The following is a 16657-nucleotide window of genomic DNA, read 5'->3' on the forward strand; positions in this document are numbered from 1 at the left end:
GATGTTCTTTCTCAGATTCACTTTGCATAAATATCATATACCGATAGTGTGGTCAGGAAAGATACAAAAGAGCTGATGTTGGGAAAAAATATTGGACAGAAGAATGATTTATTTCCATCTAATAAACTATTCAATGGAATGACAATGCAATAAATCAAAAACACAGGCACGCCCCTGAGTCTTATCTTTTTATCTCAGAGAAAATATTTGTGCATAGTGTAACCATTGTTTGTAGATTAACTGTTTTATGTTGAGGAACCTTGTATATAACGTATCGATAAGACATTGGGAAACTACAAAAATACCCCAGACGGATCAATTCTAAACATAACAGCGAAAAACAAATTCCTACGTAGTGGTACAGCAACAAACAATTTTTCTGGTGCTTTTTTTTATTTTGGCCACAGTGAAAGTGTGGTTTTACCTTAAGAAAAACTCAAAAAACATATTCAAAATTGTTAAAAGCAAATATTTGATAAATGCAGATGTTTGTCCCTGATGTTTAACAAAATAGGTTTACTTCTACAGCATATGCAGAAGTTCAAATAACACTCTCATCTTCATATACAGTAGGTATATTAGTATTTATTCTAGAATTGCTTACACAGACTAGGTTTTGTTCTGCACCACCAATGTTATGTCCCTTTCGTTAAATGTCATAGAAAACTATGTCTTTAATGTTATTAGCAGTGTGGGAAGTGTTATGTAGAATGCTTTACCCTAGGCATCATCAAAGACAGTATGACTATGCAGTCAGTCTGCATGTGAGTTATGAAGAATGCTGAAGGAGAAGTTGTTTTCGTATTTTCTCCCCGTCGGTTTACTAAGCACTCGAAGGATGTATGACCTCAAAGGAACAAAAAAGTAGCTAATGCAAGACTGAGCTTTGGAGTCTGGCCATGTGAAGCTGAGAGATTTTTTCATGGGGCGAAAGCTTTTTACAGAGTAGGACTGCCTCCAATATTAGAACATTCCAGCGTTCCCTGAGCTGAAACAAGACTGAGATCTGAACTGTTACCTGACATGGCACCATATGAGTACCCATCAGCTTCAAGTTCACCTGTCACCACAGGCTCCTTAGCACCTAAAGTCTGTTTTGTCCAAGACTGTAACAGGAAACGCCAGGCATTCAGTCAGACACTGATTTGATCAATGAGGTGAGCCTGTGCAGCCTGTATTGTTGCTAACACGCACACTATTTCTCAACTACTACCAGTGTTGTGGGGTAAGTAAAAACGAGAAATCACTGATAAACACTTATTTAATTAATTCCACAGATTATTTTTAATTAGATTAAGTGATTATAGTTGTAGATGGTGTGATAATTTCGTTTCTTCGCTTACCTCCACATTTGGCAAATGTTGGATTAAATTTAGGGACCATTTACTGTACATGTATTTTAAAAGAGCATTTTAAAGCTCTTTTCAGATATTAGCTAGAAAAAACAAAATAGAAGAACTACGATCTTAAATGTGGAGCCATTAGAGACAACACTTTGAAAGCGAATGTTGACAGCATCAACCCAAACTTTGATGGTTGATGGAAAAAGACAGGCATGTACAGTAAAATCGTTTACTATCCCGCTTCACAGCTTGTTTCTCCGGTTGAGAATTGGCTTCACATTTTCTATATCCAGTAAACAAATTGCAAAATATTCCCAAATCATACGTGGGTGGCTCTTTTTATTTTGTCCCATACAAAATTCACATTAGCAATGTGTAAAATTATCGGAAAACGGGTTAAGAAAAACAATTTCTTAAATAATTGCAATTTCCAAATGTTCTTTTGTACAGAAATATTCTACTTGCAGCCATACATTCATGTTTATATGAAAACTGTTAATACAATGCCTGTTTTCACTTTCATGTTCTTAATTGAAATAGCACATCAGCAAAGGAAAAATAATCTCTGACTGGAGCAGGGGTTGCAGCTGAGATTCAGCTGGAAGCAACTTCAAAGTTTGATCGCCTTTTTCTGAAGGTTTGGAATAATGGCTATTATTATTTATGTACCTGTCCTTAAGTGAGTAAAAACGCTGAAAGATGTGAAACTCAGGTTTAACAAGGTCACTGTAAGATCATCATATCAACCATATTAAAATGTTCAAACATAAATATTCAACAGTGACTGGGCCACCCCTAGTGAGATCATTAAGTCAACATAGAAATGGACCACAGCATAGAAAGGGCAAACAAGGACAAGTGAGAACAGACAGAAAGAAGGGGAGTTGTCATCGTGATCTATCATCCTCATCTTCATCAGAAGCTTGTGCTTGGAGAGAGTGCTTCTTCCCGCTTATATAGTACTTGAAATCTGGCTTGTTTTCAAATGTACTGGCCTCTGAGCTTTAATACGTAAGAGAGTTTGCTGCCTCATCCATCTATCCATTTTCTAACCGCTTCATCCAATTCAGGGTCACAGGGGAGCCTGAGCTGGACAGGGACACGCAGACACAAACACGCACACTCACATCAGAGCCCTCAGAGCCAATTAACCAACCTGTGTGTTCCTATGGAAGGAAAACCTCAGCACCCCAAGGAATCTCACACAAACAAAGGAAAGAACATACCAACTCCACTAAGGTATCACCCCAGCCTGGGATTGAACCCGAGACAATGCTGTGAAGCAGCCATGCTATCCACCATGCATTCACCACCCTTTTCAGTCTTATTTATTCAGAAATTCTAGTTTCTTTCCCTGTGGACAATGCAGGTTAAAGATGTCTCTCCTATTTTACTTTGTTGGGATAGAGAAATTGGCTCTCTGTTTCTACAACTGCTGGCCTATTAAACACTTAATAAGCCAAATAGAGCATTTCTCTTTTTGGCTTATTAAGTTTTTGACATCTTTAGATTATAAGGGTACGATTCTGAACTGACTATATGAAGAAGGCAGGGCTTGGTACCTCACCGAATTTTGTGCATAGTGTAACCATTGTTTGTAGTGTAACTATTTTGTGTTGAGTAACCTTGTGTGTAACGTATTGATAAGACATCTTTGAATTGTCTAAGTTGTGGGCCTCACTAATTATATTTTTATCTGTATATGATGTTTGTTGTGAGACAAGGCAAAGAATTTAGCAACTAACAGTACAGTACAGAGATACTGTAGTTCCTTATTGCAATGTTAGTGTTTGGTTCGCCTATACTTTGTGACTTTAAAATCATAAAACTGCCCAATGACTAATTTATTCGAATTATCTTAGAAAAACTCAGCTTTATATCAAACCTTCAAAAATGATTAATGTGGTCAGATCCAATTCTTATACATTTTGACTCCATAAAGGTAAGATTAGAGAAAATATCTATGAGATAAAATCCAAGCTCCCACTCTGTGTTTTCTTCGCAAAAGGAAAAGAATTTAGGATCTCTAAAATTGCAATGCTAGTAAATCAGACAGAAAGCATCAAAAGAAGTGGCCAAAGTAATCTCAAGATTTAATAGGACCTTCTTCCTATGAAAAGCACCGAAATAAACTTCTAGCTAAGTGTAATTTTCAGTCAAAAACACTGCCAAGAAAAACATGAGATCTCGAAGGAGAATAGGGTGTAAACACATACTTTACAGCTTGTTTTTGCATTTAACTATTTGCATTTAAGGTCACTGGTCTTTGTAGACCCATTGTCAGCTTAAAATCAAATGGCTCACTGCATTCAGCTAACAAACAGCGGACGGCACAAAGGACTTTTTGAAAATATCTTGATAATTCTGCAAAAACAAAACCTTGCTGCTTAGAGTAGTGTTACTGGTCCAGAAACGATATTTTAGATGTGCTTGTCTGAGCCATGTTCTGTGCAGATTTTCCATCCAGAAAAGAAGCCAGCAGCACTGGTATTCAAAGTGTGGTCCCCAGCTTTGTACATGAACCAGTTAACCCTTCATAGTAGCATCAGACCCATTGGCGAAGTGAGAATATATTTTTTTGTTTCTTCTATTGTATAGACCAGATCTATTCCCCCTCCTTCCCTTCAAAATCCACACTTACCATGTTGCTTCTTCGTCAGATCTATCACAGCTGGGAAGGGACGCTCTTACTCCAGTTCTTTCACCTTACAGATGTTTTACTCCAGCACTATAATCAGCTCCCTATTTAACTGATAAATAGTTTTAAAAAAGCAGGTTCAATGGAGCACCTCCATCAAAGGGACTCAGCCACTCATGTATTTCTTAGGAAGAAGATATGCAATATTGAATTTACTGAGAGTGTATCCTCCATAACACGAACCCACTGATTCCCACCCACCCTTCACTTTTTGAGTTATAAAGATGTTTTTTTTCCAGCATTGGATAAAATCTTTCACATTTATATTCATTGAGAATCTACAAAAATATCTTACAGTGTCCTAAAGGATCCAAGACATGGTTCAGTTTATTGTACAACTCCTCAACCTAAATAAATCAAACTTTCGAAATATCTTAAACTTTGTTACATTTATACTTTACGTCAGCAATTTTAAGGCAGTAGCTCAGGGAACCCCGAACAAGGCAAAGTTTTCTCTTCCACTCTAATCCAATACTTTAAATATTGAATACTGTAAGTAATCACATTATAATAAACATTTCTAATATTTTTGAGGCTTATCCAGGTTTGAATTTGATTTTGTGCTTATATGAATGCCTTTATTAAGAGGGTTTTCTAGAAAAGTTGTCTACTTGCCAGAAAAGATTGAAAATCCCTGCCTTAGGGCACAAATTCATTAAGCAAGTTCCAGTTTTTAGAGAGGATTCAAATCTGATAAAAATTCCTTACTGGTACCAGAGTGATATAACTAATAAATATGTCTTTGACCCCTTTTTTGATGTAATTTATCTGTAGCAGAAATGTGATAGTTGACATATGACACATATATGTCCACTGGGGGGAGACAAGATACTCACAACACAACCTTCTGCACTTCATTGTCAAATTCAATTTTTTGTCTTTTTTCCCCCCAAAAAATAGAGAATAATTTTCTCCATATTTGCTTAATTTTTATTTTAAAGTTTCCATAGAGTACTGAGCTCTGAGTTCTGCTCAGGCTCCTAACGTTTTTTCTCTTCGTTTGTAACCTAATGCCTTGTGTTCAAAATGTTTGTTGAATGTCTAGAAAATGATTAGGATTATTTCTATAGAGAGAACCTTCACACGGTGGGGTTATGTTCTTTGTCTTTCACAAATAATTTCTGTTGTATGGAAACTAAAATGTGTTTTGGAAAAGTAAGCTTTTATACAGTAAGTTGTATCCATGTGAATTCCATAATAAATATTTGGCCTGGTACATTTCACAAGAAGAGAAATAATGTATAATTATTCAACAATATACTGTAGACAGTTTGGCTGTATTTTTCAGTGGTCCGGTCCATTCACAGAAATACTTTATTGCAAATAGTTTACCCTTTGATATATAACAGTATTCAACAGGTCATTGAACTCTTGGGAAACAACCCCTCATGTTTTTTTTTTTCAGCTATAAGGTGATTCAAAGATTTCTGACAATTATATACATTATGTGACAATTCCATTTGTTCTTTTTGCTTACATTGAGCCAGTTACTTTTGCTAACACTTTTTGTAAGATAACATTCTTTAGTTTCTTTCTGAGCACACATGATAGAATCTTGGCATCCCACTGAATGTAGAGAGCCAACTCAGTCCAATAGGATCCTAACACTTCTACATAATAATCTATGTGTCTTTTAATCTGTGTCCACATTTAGCATAACGAATGCAGTGCCATACATCTCAAGTGTAGACCGGCGGTACAATGGGATGATTAATGTGGAGCGTCAAGCAATCCTTGATGTATCAAGGGTGAGCAGGAGGAGGAGTACAGAGGACTGGTCAGCAGCTTTGTGGAGTGGTGTGGGGTGAACCACTTGGAACTGAATGTTACAAAGACAAAGGAACTGGTGGTAGATTTCAGGAGGAAAAAGGTCAAATCTACTCCTGTCTACATCCATGGGAGTGGCGTGGAGATGGTGGACTCGTACAAGTACCTGGGAGTGCACATCGACGATAGACTGGAATGGTCTAAGAACATCGAGGCCATCTATAAGAACGGACAGAGCCGACTTTACTTCTTGAGGAGGCTCAGGTCCTTCAATGTGTGTAGTAAGATGCTACACATGTTTTATCAGTCGGTGGTAGCGAGTGCCATTTTCTACGCAGTGGTGTGCTGGGGCTCTGGGATTAGAGCAGTAGATTCCAAAAGGCTGAACAAGCTCATCAGGAGAGCGAGCTCTGTCATTGGGTCTGACCTGGACCCCTTGGAGGTAGTGGCTGAGAGGAGAATGATGTCCAAACTGGAGGCCATCATGGACAACTTCTCCCATCCCCTCTATGACAGGCTTGCAGGAATGAAGAGCACGTTCAGCAATAGACTGATTCATCCGCGGTGCGACAGGGAGCGCTACAGGAGGTCATTCTTGCCGTCTGCCATAAGACTGTACAACGCATCCACCTTGCGTCTTGGCAGAGGCAACAGCGACAGTGACCTGTTTCTGGACTAAACGCATATACACATATACTGCTACATCTGTTCTCTTTCTTTTTCTTTTTCTTTTTCCCGTTTACAACCACTTTTGTGCAATATATGCCAGGGACCTGTGCAATACATTTATATTTATATTTATATCTATGGTTACATCTATATTTATATTCATACGTGTGATACGATTTTCTGTGTACTGTTCTGTTCTAGTTTCCTCTTGTGTGTCCGGACTGTGAGTAACTCTTGTATTGTATTGTATGTATTGTACTATTAGTATATAATTCGTTACACTGTGGCTGTGTTGTGTGTGTTAAGCTGCTGTTGCACTGCAATTTCCCTCACGGGATCAATAAAGTATCTATCTATCTATCTATCTATCTATCTATCTATCTATCTATCTATCTATCTATCTATCTATCTATCTATCTATCTATCTAAGAAAGGTTGTTTCGAAAACAGTGAGGCCCCAGCCCATGAGTCTCCCCCGTTCAGGAGCTTGCCCCAAAGTTTCTATAGAAAATCTAAAAGCATGGCGAGTCCTGCCACAATTCTCTGGTTGGTTTTGCAGAACACAAGGGACTGGGTATCTGAAAAGGGGTGAGCTCAAGGAGAAGGCAGGAGTTCGGGAAAGGTCTTGAGGTCTTGAGTCTTGAGGAAAGGAGGGGGGAGGGTCAAGGTGTTAAGGATAAAGGGAAAGGTTAATTTTTGGGGGGAGGGTGTGGAGGCTATTATTTGTAAAGCTGTTTTGTTATTGTTAAGACTGCAAAAAAGAAGTGTATACAAAAAAGTTAGCTAAGCAAAATAGATTAAGAGCAGCTAAAATCAGAAGGAGCTTACCAGGAGGACACAGGCATCGTCTAACGTCCCACACAGAAGGCAATGCGGAAATGGAGTGAGAGATAGATGACTCACAACCCAGGTCTCCTAAACCAAAACCAAAACCCACAAAAAGATGATGTGACTAGGCCTTTAAGAGGAGACTAACCTCCTGCAGAGAGTGTAACAACCCCAGCTGGCCAGCATTAATCCAGCTTTCCACAGCACCAAGGACGTTGCAACCTTTGAACATGAGCAAGTGCATTGAGTTATATGGGGAAAGGTAAAAAAAAAAAACTTTCCTCACTAATACAAATTTTGCAGGAAAAAATAAACTTTTAAAAAGTTAAGAACCTGTTGGATTTGCCAAAGGTAATAATTCCCTGGCTATCTGCATGAGATGAGGTTTTTTTAATGGTTTGTTCAGCTCAGTGTATTCAGCTGAGAAAACACCCCACGCACTCCACTCAGAGACAAGAGTGTGTCCTTGTACTGACCTGCACACCTCTACCATTAAGCTTAACCTTATTGTTGCTGGTTTTCTAAGACAACTCTTTTGTAGATGTGTCAGCTTAGAGCAGTAGAGGCATCGAGACTTCTGTAACAGTGCTTCCTACAGTTTATAACTAGTTTGAAATAAAACAAGGCTCCTGTACCTGTGATGCCGGGGAAAACAAAAAAAAAGCAAAACAAATATCCTCACAGCATCACACTTTTAAATATAATTTATTCCCCTCTACAGCAATCCAAAGTAATTAAGCAGAGCAGGGTGACTTCAATGGCAGAACAGAAATAAAAATAACAGTAACACTCAATCAATTAATAATTCAATCCACAAAACTTGGTGCAGTTTCAGCTTCTCTAAGGCAATGTGGTAACACCTATTCTGAGCTGGCTCTCTAATGGGCTTCCATCATTTCGTTTCCCCAGAAGGAAAATTTGTTCTTCAACTAGATTCTAAATAATAAAAGACACAGAACAAGGAGACAAGCTGATGAATAACTTCCCTGCAGAGACGTACATATATTACTGAGGAGTTTGCAACCTAAGCATTTCCCCTGAAAAAATATTCTTGCTTTTGGGAAATGAGTGGATGGACTTAAATCGCACCAAGTCCCCCTTATAAGGCAAATCAAGGCCAAATCTATTCAGTGTTATGCATTCCTAATTAAAAATGGTCTCTCGGAATGATGTCCGTTGGCTTGTAATTTGTTTAATTTTGATTAATAAAACTTTAAACCGTCTCTTTGTCTCACTTGCCTCCTTAAACCTTTCATTATACATGCTGTATGAACTCCAGAGGATTCAATGGGCAGGAAAGTTAGCCTGTTAAAGTTCTGTTCCGAGTGCATAGCTGGAGCAGTGAAACTATAGCATTTCATAAACAGCAGGCCTCACAAATCAACTTGTGTTACATTAAATGGGAAAAGACTGGCTTTTACAACTCTCACACAGACACCACAAGAATAAAACTCAACTCAGAAGAGCATTGTGTAATGTGCAACTTTTTACTTTTACAACAGTTAGAAAATATTAGACACCAGTTAATTTGATCATCAGTTTTTTAAATCCAAACGGCAACAGAGAATATTACATCATAATCTACAGAAAAAGCCACATTGCAACTAAATACAATGAAACGGCTAATACTTTCATTATCCTTCTTGTAGCAAAAATAACAATAACAATACTAATGTTTCATTTTATTATTTTAACAATGAAAGAATTTTTCTTATGTTCTAGAATGTTCTACACTATTTAATGGCAATCACCATGGTAACATTTCCAAACATTGTTCTGGGTTTGTTTTGGTTTTAAGAGCGAGTTTATATCACTTACTGTAGCTCAGGAAATTAATAACTGCCAGTTGGTTCAAGAATGTGAAAAGACACGAGGAATCGAAATAATTAAATCGGGAGCAGAATATCTGCACTAGAAGGAAGCATCTTTAATTCATTCGTATGAAAGCACTGTAAAAAATATAATATAAAGAAATGTGGTCATATAAAAAAATAAGTTGGGATTTAAGTGTTTCAACATGAGTGGCTCTAAAACAAAGGAAGTTCGGAAGTCTCTGCAAGAAAAGGCCGTTGAGTGCCAGGAGAATGGATATCTTCTCACAGCCAAGAAAATCGGCACTGGAGCTTTTTCCAAAGTCTACCTTGGATATGCAACACCAGATAAGATCTGCCAGAACTACAGGCTGGCCAAGGACCTCAGGAGCAAAAACCACAGTATGGTACAGTACTGCTGATGCACTCAAATACAGATTTTTGTCATCACAGGCTATGAAAGACATTTAAAGAAATATGGAACATATTTCCTTATCATGAAAACCCAAGCACATCATTCGTTGTTGCCTTTATTTTCCACCAGGATCAGTTGCTGGATTCTTTTCTAAACAGTCCTGCACGTTTTAAGAGCAACAAGGAATAGGCCTAAAAGACACCTCAATGAGGTGATCTGCATTAGTTATGTGCAGTACTTGTTGTATGTAGTTGGGGTTGGATTTGGATTTAGATAAATCCAATGCAAATATAATTATATGGATGTAAAGTCAGCAGAGAAGATGCCTTGTAGTGTGACTATAGAAATCCTTCTCTTTTGTTCTCCGGGACAATTATGGTTTATGAAAGGATTTGGTCAGGAGAGTATTTGCTTGGTTATCTATGCTGGCCTGCAGTATTGACACCGACGGTTCATTTACAGAATGCAGCACAGCAACAGGAAGGTAGAGTTGACATTACATATTGTAATGACACAAAATCACCAATTTGCTTAAATGTTTAATCCCATCAAACTTTCTGAAAAGTATAATTTACAATAATTTTGATTGGAAGAAAATGTGCATTTGCTCGTCTTTGCTCAATCTCGAATTTTCACAAAATCTCTGAATTAGAAAGATGTACTAAGGATTATTTTACTCTGCTCTACATTCTCTGAGCCTTACTGCCTGCTTTTGTAGTCTGTGTGGCCGAAATAAATGCTTTTTAAAAAGATTATGTTTTCATTTGTTTGCTGGCTAGAGGTGTCCTGCCTAATATGTCTTTAACATAACTGTTCGGGCTATTATTCTGTATTTTGTAATGAAGCTTAACTACAGTATTTACAATTTATACTACTCTGTTGAATTTGCCACTTGCTTTAATATTTTTCATATTTTTAGGTTGCAATCAAAATAATATCTATACATGAAGCTCCCCCTGAATATTCAAGAAAGTTTCTGCCAAGAGAAATCTATGCTTTAAATGCAACCTACAAACATCCCAGTGTGGTAAGGTTTAGACTTACAATTTGCATTCACAGATTTAAATATATATGCGCTTTCATAGAAATGTCATTGTTCATGCGAAATGCATCCTATATCCTAGAATACGTACTTAAAGAAAACGTCTCTCATGAAAATGTCCTTACTAACCGTATCTAGAGACACTGCGATAGGCCACCTGTTACCTACAAGAGTCTGAAAATTAAGTATTTTACATCAGCATTGAGTCAGGAAATATAAATGTCATTATTCACTTCTGATATCCAGGATAATCGGTGGAGGGAGATTATTGTCATGCGTTTACTCAGTTCAGCATCCACTTGACAACATCTGAACGACAGCTTGGGCAGTACAATGGCATTGAAAGGATCACCTGAATGCGTCTTGGGGTTTAAATGGAGACAGGTTTGGGGTCATCTACCAAAACGACTAATAGGGGGAAATCAGTCTGGTTTATTTTAAGGTTGAGCGGCAGCTCAGCTTTCAAAATCTTTGAACGCAAACGGAGAGATTCAAGTTCGTGTGCATGACGCGGTTATCTTTCGGTTGCACAGATCCAGCTGTACGATATGTTCCGCTCTCCGAAGCGGGTGTATCTGGTCCTGGAGCTGGCGTCGCAAGGGGACTTACTGGAACACGTCAATGCTGTGTCCCGGGCCAAGGGCAGCCCTGGCCTGAGCGAGGAGGAGGCCCGCGGTCTTTTTAAGCAGATCGTTAGTGCCGTGACGCACTGCCATAGGAATCATATTGTACACAGGTACGGGGTAGGTCACACGTCTGTCTGCAACTGTGGCGTCGCAGGATGGAAACAGTGTGAATATAAAGTGTTAAGAGTAGGTAAGGAAAGCACCAAGAGCTTTTTCATGCTTTCATTTTTTCCCACATGCTTTGTTGTAAAACGAACCGCAAACATATGCAGGGCTTGAATTTGATTTTAAATTCTTCGTATTAAAACTTCGCACTCATTAGCTTGTAGAGCTCTTTTTACAGCCTTTAATGTAAAAAAATAATAATTTTCTGTAATTTAAGAATTAATTGAAATATGCAGAATGCTTTAAATTTGAAAGACTGGATTAAAGTTGTGTTAAAAATTGATTAAAGTTAAAGTTTAGCAGCACAATTGGATTAAAGGCTGCATGAAGAGTGCTTAAGACCTCAACTGGGTATAAATGCAGAGTAATTAACTTCTTCCAACCCACAACAAGAAAATCCTGACTGGTTTCCCTATTGGTGCTTTTTTTCCCCCGATAGAGACTTAAAATGTGAAAACATACTATTGGATGCGCAGGGATATGTAAAATTAACAGGTAAGTGCATGGTGTTTATGTTTTCATTGTTTTGATTCTTTTCTCATTGAATTCAAGTTTCATTAGGTTTTCAGAGCCTTTTAAAAACACAATGAAACTTAATCCATTTCTCTTGAGTACTCTCTCTGACACCACAAACATTGAAACTGGGATCATTTGCCATTAGTGACTGAATTGGTTACATGTATGTCATTTGCTAAACACAATTGCACTAGAGAAGGCCAGAACGATATATAGTAAAAGCGAACATGAACATCCTCAATTTCTCGGAGATAATGGTGCTTAACTAAAGCAAATGGAGGAGTAACAACTGGGATGAAGCCCAGCACTATAAGAACCAAGGATGTCAGAACTGGAAGTCAAAGGAAGACTGATGAAGGGAGCTCACTATGAGCAGTTTGTGCAGATATCTCCCGAGACAACACCTACTCAACCTTACCAGAGACTATGCAGAGTCCTTATTGGCCTTTGAGTTCATGGAGATCAATCATCATGAACATGATATCCCTTGATCGTGAGAGATACCCACTGTAAATGTGCTTGTATTTACATCTTCAGATACCTATAGCACACAAGCCGAAGAAGAATGTGGTTACATTCATACTACGCTGTGAGTTTGTGTGACAGAGTGCTTGTTATTTCTCTTTCTTTTACAATGTGAAATACTCCAATATTTCCCTCTACCCTTCTGGTACGTTTGAGAGTGTGTATGTGACACGAAGAAAGTGTGAATGATACTTACCCTTTTTGTTGTTCCCCTAAAATCACTGCAGTGTTCCCCGTTGGAGTATTGTGTTGTGTTGGACAACATGGCCACCAGTCACTTTCTGTTTGTAGTTTGTAGTTCCCCACACTGCCAAATCAGCAGTACTAAAAACACTGCTGATCTTAAAGGGAAAGGTTTCTAGTAGGCCATCTATAAATAACTAATGTATGATTATTTGTTTGGTTTGAAGGTATAAAAGCTGTTGCATGACTTTGTTCAACTTTACAGCTTACTCTGGATTTGTATTAAGTACTTTATTTGTTTAAAAACTGTCCACCAGATATGAGCAAGTCCCTTTAAGAGAGAAGGGCCCTGGGATAGGAGGGGCTATAAAAGGGACTGGGAGAGCTCAGTATGGAGGAAAGGTGTGGAGAGTACTCCTGTGAGGGTTTTTTTTGGGGCAATAAGTCCGGTTTTGTTTGCATTTGAAGACTGCTTTGTGGGAGTTTCTTTTCTTTTGAGCCAAGCCTGGTCACTTGGCCGGTGACAGTTTGTTACAAAGGGAGGTTCTTCTCCTTTTCTCCAAGCAACAGTATGGAATGTGTTACCAGGTAACACGAGGTAATGATTTTGATCTAACAGTACAAAACATGTCGGCAATTCAATAACTTGTTTTGTTGTTAAACAGATTTTGGCTTTGCAAACAATTACACGGATAAGAGTGTGCTGATGAACACCTTCTGTGGCTCCGTGGCTTACACGGCACCTGAAATTCTGTTGGCTCAGACGTACAACGGCGAGCAGGCAGACCTGTGGAGTTTGTAAGTAGGTGCAAGCCTCACACTTCCATTCTATTCCTACAGAGTCTGTATCTGGTTTAGCATCTTCTATCCCCTTCTTAAAACATGATTGTCGTGTACAGTAGGTGTGGACCATTGTGGTCCTTTGCTTTAAAATAGGCATTGATGCTTTTATTTCAATACAAATGTGAGTAAAAATTCTAATCTTCTGCCCAGGTGCTATTTTTATGCTGAGGCCTTCTGACCTCTCTGTCTGTCTTCGCAGAGGAGTGATTCTGTATGCCATGGTAACTGGGAAGCTTCCCTATCATGAAAGACACCCCCGCAAGCTGGTCCAACTCATGAGGAAAGATCTGCCATTCAATCAACCAGTCTCACCCGGTACCATCCACCCCTTCAATTTATTCAAATAAAAAGAAACGCTAATGAATCACATTTGCACAGCCGGCTAATTAGAATTGCTAATATGGCCCTTAAAAACCTTGAGGACTCTCTCCTTATGTGTTGCCTCCCATGCTAAGGGAATTTTATGCCTTAAACGTCTGAATTTTCTGGAGGCTCCCACAGATTAAGGGTTAGTATTGAATCCATCAAGTTCCCTCATCACTGAAATTTTAGACCGATTCCTTCCCCAAGCAGACTCCAAAAAAAAAAAGAAAAGAACTGAAATCTCTTCAAGCTGAAGCACTGGCCCATATTTCAAGTTGGCACCGATGTTGAGGAAGGTCTGCTATTCAAACAGTTGATTTCCACTACTTGGTACAATACGCTGATAGTTGCATCAGTAAAAGTCACACACTCTTCATCATGTAAAATTAAGGAAAACATTTTTTTGCCAGTAACAATTAGGTTTGAAATTTTTAAATTCTCACAACAGGGACTCAGCCCCTCAGAGCTGGAGTGGAAATTTCTACCCTGAGCCAATTCACTCAGCTCAAGATACAGCAAATGATAATCTACTCAGACAGCACACATTTTGCACTAACTGGCAGGGAAACGAAATAGAAATCAACAGTATATGATTATTAGTCACGTACGGGCTCACAGCTATTGCTGTTAAATGCTGGCTTCCTGCCTTGGCGCGTTCGAATCTGAAGGTCACTTTCTTGAATATTGGAAAGAGTGATTGTGAGTAGAGATAGTCATGCCTGGAATGTACTGGGAGAGTTTTCTCTTTGCCTGGGGTCATGGAAAGACTGGCCCCAGTAGTGCTGCTTTTCAATCACTCTTTCCCTTCTATCCAGGCTGCCAGGATTTGATCAGGAAGCTCTTGCAGTGGAAGCCCTCTGCTCGACTGGGTTTGAGCCAGATATGCATCCACCACTGGATGGCGCCAGCGATGTCCAGCGTTTTTCACACACTGAGGACATCCAGGAGCGACATCACTGACAAGAACAGAGTCCAAGAGAAGAAAGGTATCCCTGCATTTTCCAGACACCTGGTGCTCCAAAATGAACAAATACGATATGATCGTCCGTATGGAGGTGTTTGTTGTTTGCCTTTTCCTAACACTTCAATGGTATCCATCCATCCATTGACAAACCCCTTTATCCAATACAGGGTCTCAAGGGAGCTGGAGCCTATCCTGGCAAGCAACGGGTGCAAGGCAGGGTACACTCTGGATGGGATGCCAGTCCATTGCAGGGCACACAAACAGACATGTACTGTACACCCTCACGCCAAAGCCAGTTCTCCCAGAAGCCAATTAACCTACAGTACAAGTATGTCTTCGGACTGTGGGAGGAAACTGGAGCACTCAGAGGAAACCCTTGTCAACAGAGTTAGAACATATAAAACTACATGCAGACAGCACCCCAGAAATTGAACCCAGGATCGCTGAGCTGCAAGGCAGCACTGCTAACCACTGCACCACTGTAATACCCACCTGAATTATTATCCCACTTCATAAATTGATTTTTATTGGTAAGTCTCCTCAACGTGCTGTGCAAGAAGTGATTTGTCGAGCACTTCTGAGCTTGTGACATCAGTGACAATCACATGACTCTTATAGTTGACAGTGTTGCAACTTGCAGTGTGAAACATATAAACATTGTACAGTGCTGACAAAGTAGCTGCCGGTCCTCGTCCCTCCTGCGGTTGGATGATTCCAAATTAGGAGCTATAAAAAGTAATCAGAGGTCACACACTTTGAGAAGACAACTCTGCTTTGCCCTGTATATATCTTTTAGGTGTTGTCACGTCAACTGCTAGGAGTTCCCCCTACCAGCAGTCCGCCCCAGTCATCCCTGATAGGCACCTGAAACAGGGAGGCCACAGGTACACAGCATGCAGTGAGCAGGGAGGAAAGAGGCCCCAGGAGCAAGACAAGAAGAAGGAAGTATGGGACACCCCTCGGAAAGCAGGAGGAGTCCCTCAAAGCCGTCTCTTCCTCCGATCTGCACACCAGTCTCCGAATCCCAACAGGCTCTTCATCAGTAGACCAAGGCTGCCCTCTAGCCCCAAACCCTTTTGCAACCTGCCCAACTTCCACAAACCTGGCTCTGCAGGCCCCCATACTCAAAGACAACAGCACAGCCTCTCCCACGGGTCACCTGAGCCTCCAGTTAGCCTCAGACAGTCTCGAAAAATCGCCGCGCACTTCTAGACAGTGAAACGCAGTCGCCCAATTGTGTTCGGCTGTCAACATTTTTTCTTAATAACTTAAATTGAGAGCCCAAAAGCCGTGGTGATTCATGATTTTAGGATAATCTTTAACTAAATGCCTAATGGACTGACTAATTACCGGTTACACTTGTGGTTTAATGATGCGCAGATACATGACATGATTTACAATAGGTGACTCAAATAGGAAATCTGCTGTGAAACAAAAAATAAATAAATAATAAATCATACTAAGCTGGAATTCGTATTGTATTAGACCACTGTATAATCATTGTATATTCCTATGATCCTATGTGCCTGTACAATGCCCATTAAAAATAACCTAATTGCTCTTTACTATTTGAAAGGAATAAAGTAGAATGAATCTGATGGTGGCCACATTGACAAAAATGTCCCGATTTACTGTCTTCTGCAGACGCAGGATGCATCTAACAATCTAAGTCACTGATCTCTTCATCCGAAGGAGTCAAGTGAGCACAAGGACATGGTTATATATGACCAGGATGCAAGAGACTTTCTTGCGACTACTTTTGCCCCATGTCATTCCCAACCCAAAGCATTCAGTGTGTCTATTGCCGACGTACTGAAGTTTTTTGGACACTTGCCCAGTCCAAGTTGCCTCTCTTCATGAAACAACAGAAAGCCATCTTTCAGTTTTAGAATAGTTTTG

At 39.4% G+C, this 16657-nt stretch overlaps 1 protein-coding gene across 3 annotated transcripts; it reads left to right on the forward strand.

The window, feature by feature from the left end:
• Nucleotides 1-9094: 9094 nt before the first annotated feature.
• Nucleotides 9095-16323, forward strand: LOC148651465 (testis-specific serine/threonine-protein kinase 5-like). 3 transcript variants are annotated; one of them, XM_088601769.1, is made up of 8 exons: nt 9095-9523; nt 10451-10558; nt 11107-11309; nt 11804-11859; nt 13254-13386; nt 13631-13746; nt 14610-14780; nt 15555-16323. In XM_088601769.1, the coding sequence occupies exons 1-8, from the start codon at nt 9323-9325 to the stop codon at nt 15968-15970; spliced, it is 1404 nt and encodes a 467-aa protein (XP_088457895.1). In that variant the 5' UTR covers nt 9095-9322; the 3' UTR covers nt 15971-16323. The 3 variants fall into 3 exon arrangements, with proteins under 3 accessions (XP_088457895.1, XP_088457896.1, XP_088457897.1); XM_088601770.1 differs by having other exon boundaries at nt 9095-9518; XM_088601771.1 differs by lacking the exon at nt 15555-16323 and adding an exon at nt 14926-15548.
• The last annotated feature ends 334 nt before the right edge of the window (nt 16324-16657 follow it).

This window comes from Lepisosteus platostomus, chromosome 12, assembly GCF_059453375.1.
Source record: "Lepisosteus platostomus isolate fLepPlt1 chromosome 12, fLepPlt1.hap1, whole genome shotgun sequence".
Classification (NCBI taxonomy): domain Eukaryota; kingdom Metazoa; phylum Chordata; class Actinopteri; order Semionotiformes; family Lepisosteidae; genus Lepisosteus; species Lepisosteus platostomus.

Bases quoted from the DNA above. Each gene is read 5' to 3' on its own strand.
- LOC148651465 (XM_088601769.1), top strand. From the start codon at position 9,323: ATGAGTGGCTCTAAAACAAAGGAAGTTCGGAAGTCTCTGCAAGAAAAG. The intron at 13,387-13,630 runs GTAAGTAGGTGC...CTGTCTTCGCAG, and splicing joins CAGGCAGACCTGTGGAGTTT to AGGAGTGATTCTGTATGCCA. The intron at 14,781-15,554 runs GTATCCCTGCAT...TATATCTTTTAG, and splicing joins CAGAGTCCAAGAGAAGAAAG to GTGTTGTCACGTCAACTGCT.